The sequence below is a fragment of the Salvelinus sp. IW2-2015 genome, linkage group LG19 (genome assembly GCF_002910315.2).
Source record: "Salvelinus sp. IW2-2015 linkage group LG19, ASM291031v2, whole genome shotgun sequence".
Lineage (NCBI taxonomy): Eukaryota > Metazoa > Chordata > Actinopteri > Salmoniformes > Salmonidae > Salvelinus > Salvelinus sp. IW2-2015.
In genome coordinates, this window is record NC_036859.1 from 35779751 (window position 1) to 35782550 (window position 2800).

The 2800-nt window shown below is 43.3% G+C and overlaps 1 protein-coding gene across 1 annotated transcript in view; it reads right to left on the minus strand.

Moving 5' to 3' along the window:
• Positions 1-2127: 2127 nt before the first annotated feature.
• The window catches only part of LOC111978954 (collagen alpha-3(IV) chain-like), a 9944-nt gene continuing 9271 nt past the window's right edge, over positions 2128-2800 (minus strand). The window contains exon 4 of the mRNA XM_070449008.1: positions 2128-2788. Coding sequence (XP_070305109.1) covers positions 2689-2788 — 100 coding nt within the window. The 3' untranslated portion in view covers positions 2128-2688. The remainder of the gene's footprint in view (positions 2789-2800) is intronic.

Here is a 2800-nt window from a genome sequence, read left to right on the forward strand (position 1 = left end):
CCATAGACAGCTCCAGTATGTTGACCTTCAACCCCATGGACAGCTCCAGTGTGTTGACCTTCAACCTCATGGACAGCTCCAATGTGTTGACCTTCAGAACCATGGACAGCTCCAGTGTGTTGACCTTCAACACCATAGACAGCTCCAGTGTGTTGACCTTCAACCTCATGGACAGCTCCAATGTGTTGACCTTCAACCTCATGGACAGCTCCAGTATGGTGACCTTCAACACCATGGACAGCTCCAGTATGTTGACCTTCAACCCCATGGACAGCTCCAATGTGTTGACCTTCAGAACCATAGACAGCTCCAGTATGTTGACCTTCAGCCCCATGGACAGCTCCAGTATGTTGACCTTCAGCCCCATGGACAGCTCCAGTATGTTGACCTTCAGCCCCATAGACAGCTCCAATGTGTTGACCTTCAGCCCCATAGACAGCTCCAGTATGTTGACCTTCAGCCCCATAGACAGCTCCAATGTGTTGAGCTTCCACCCCATGGACAGCTCCAGTGTGTTGACCTTCAACCCCATAGACAGCTCCAGTCTGTTGACCTTTAACCCCATGGACAGCTCCAGTGTGTTGAACTTCAGAACCATGGACAGCTCCAGTATGTTGAACTTCAACACCATGGACAGCTCCAGTGTGTTGAACTTCAACCCCATGGACAGCTCCAGTATGTTGACCTTTATATTTAGGAAATGAGAGGATTCTTGTTATAGGAATTGTGGCTGTGGATGTTTAACAAAGAGAGAATGTTATATTTCAGGAACAGGATGTTGATCTTTTAGTCTCTTACTGAACAGTAAATTGTGATGTAGAATTACATTTTGGAAACAAAACAGTATACTGTGGTAAGTGAATGTAGACTTACAGACGCATGTGTTTTCCCATTAGCTACCGGCTATAGCCAGCTTTCACTAGTACACTGACTGCACACATTCACATCATTTGTTATTTCCATAGGATGTCCTGTCCAGACCTGTTCAAACATAGGATGTCCTGCCCAGACCTGTTCTCTCAGTTCGCTATGAAGGCGGTTTCCCTGCCAACCAAAGTGATGTGTAACCTACTCATGTGTGATAGAATCTTAATGATGTCAGGGCTGTATGATACAGCTCTTTTATCACTGAATAGTCCATGTCATCTAGATGGTCATTTCAGGTTTACACAAGATCCTTATCAATATTTATCTGGTTTAAGCGAGTTCCACGGTCTGTTTGTAATTAGTCAATAATGTTTCAGTCAATGAGGTTTGCCACATGCCACCATTTTATTTCCAACAACGGTAAACATCAAAGCAAGCTTTCAGTTGTGTTGTTCATGCTCAAGTAATTGGGTCTGACCTCTCATAACAGCATAATGCAGGCTAACGCCAACTACTGTGATTGGCCATGAAGATCAATGAAGATGATCCGGCAGCCTCAGATCAAAGTTATTCCACTGGGGTGAATGGGCTTCAGTGAGCCGGGGGGGTGTATTAACCCACTCATTAACAGTACAGTACCCTGACAGCATGACAAGGAGAGAAGAGACAAGGAGAGAAGAGACGTGACAAGGAGAGAAGAGACAAGGAGAGAAGAGACGTGACAAGGAGAAGAGACGTGACAAGGAGAGAAGAGACGTGACAAGGAGAAGAGACGTGACAAGGAGAGAAGAGACGTGACAAGGAGAGAAAGAGACGTGACAAGGAGGAAGAGACGTGACAAGGAGAGAAGAGACGTGACAAGGAAGAAGAAAAGTACAAGAGAGAAGAACGTGACAAGGAGAGAAGAGACGTGACAAGGAGAGAAGAGACGTGACAAGGAGAGAAGAGACGTGACAAGGAGAGAAGAGACATGACAAGGAGAGAAGAGACGTGACAAGGAGAGAAGAGACGTGACAAGGAGAGAAGAGACGTGACAAGGAGAGAAGAGACGTTCCATTATTTATGGCAACGAGTATAGTTAGACTTTATTGAGGAACAATGTGCTGACTATGACTGAGATATGTGGTTAGTTGTCTCACCTATCTATCTTCAGATGAATGCACTGACTAAGACGGTCTGGATAAGAACGTCCGCTAAATGACTAAAAGGTAAATGTAAAAATGTTACGGCATTTAGACCTAAACTCAAGTAATTACACAGACGCAACTCTGAGTGAATGTTTATTTGGAATTATCCAACCATTGTAATATTTTTGTTTTTTCAAATACAAAAAAAGAATCACGTTGTTTTTTTTGTGAGATAGCACCTATGTTGAAGGGAATAACCGAGACACATGATCAAATATACATGTTAATAGAGCCAAACACCATAGCTATATACAGTACAGTGCTTGAGACTTTATAAAACCACTTAGTTACATTAAAATCACATGTGTGTGGTCCTCAGTGCAGAGTCATGAAGAGCTCAATATAATTACAACCCAGAAGGTGATGTTAACAGTACTTCCAAGGTATCTTAAATAAACATGTCAGTCTTGATTCAGAATAATTCAGCCGTGTCTTTTGGACTGGGAACCATACCAGTTTGCAAATAGTATCTTACATGTTCCAAATATTTTGAGTGATTTCTTGAGCCTAGCTGGACTTGTCTGAAAGAACACCCAATTATAAATACATTAGAATATGATTATTATCATTGTTAAAGTCTCATCCGTCAAAGTAATGGTTCATTTTTTTGCACTGCCTGAGGCTGTACGTGGGGTTATAATGCACTACCATTGCTTCGTGGTTTCCTGCATACGCGGCAGCGACTGATGACATTCTCTAGAAGACGTCCCTTCACCGTCTGGGGCACAGGCTTACTGCACGGCGGG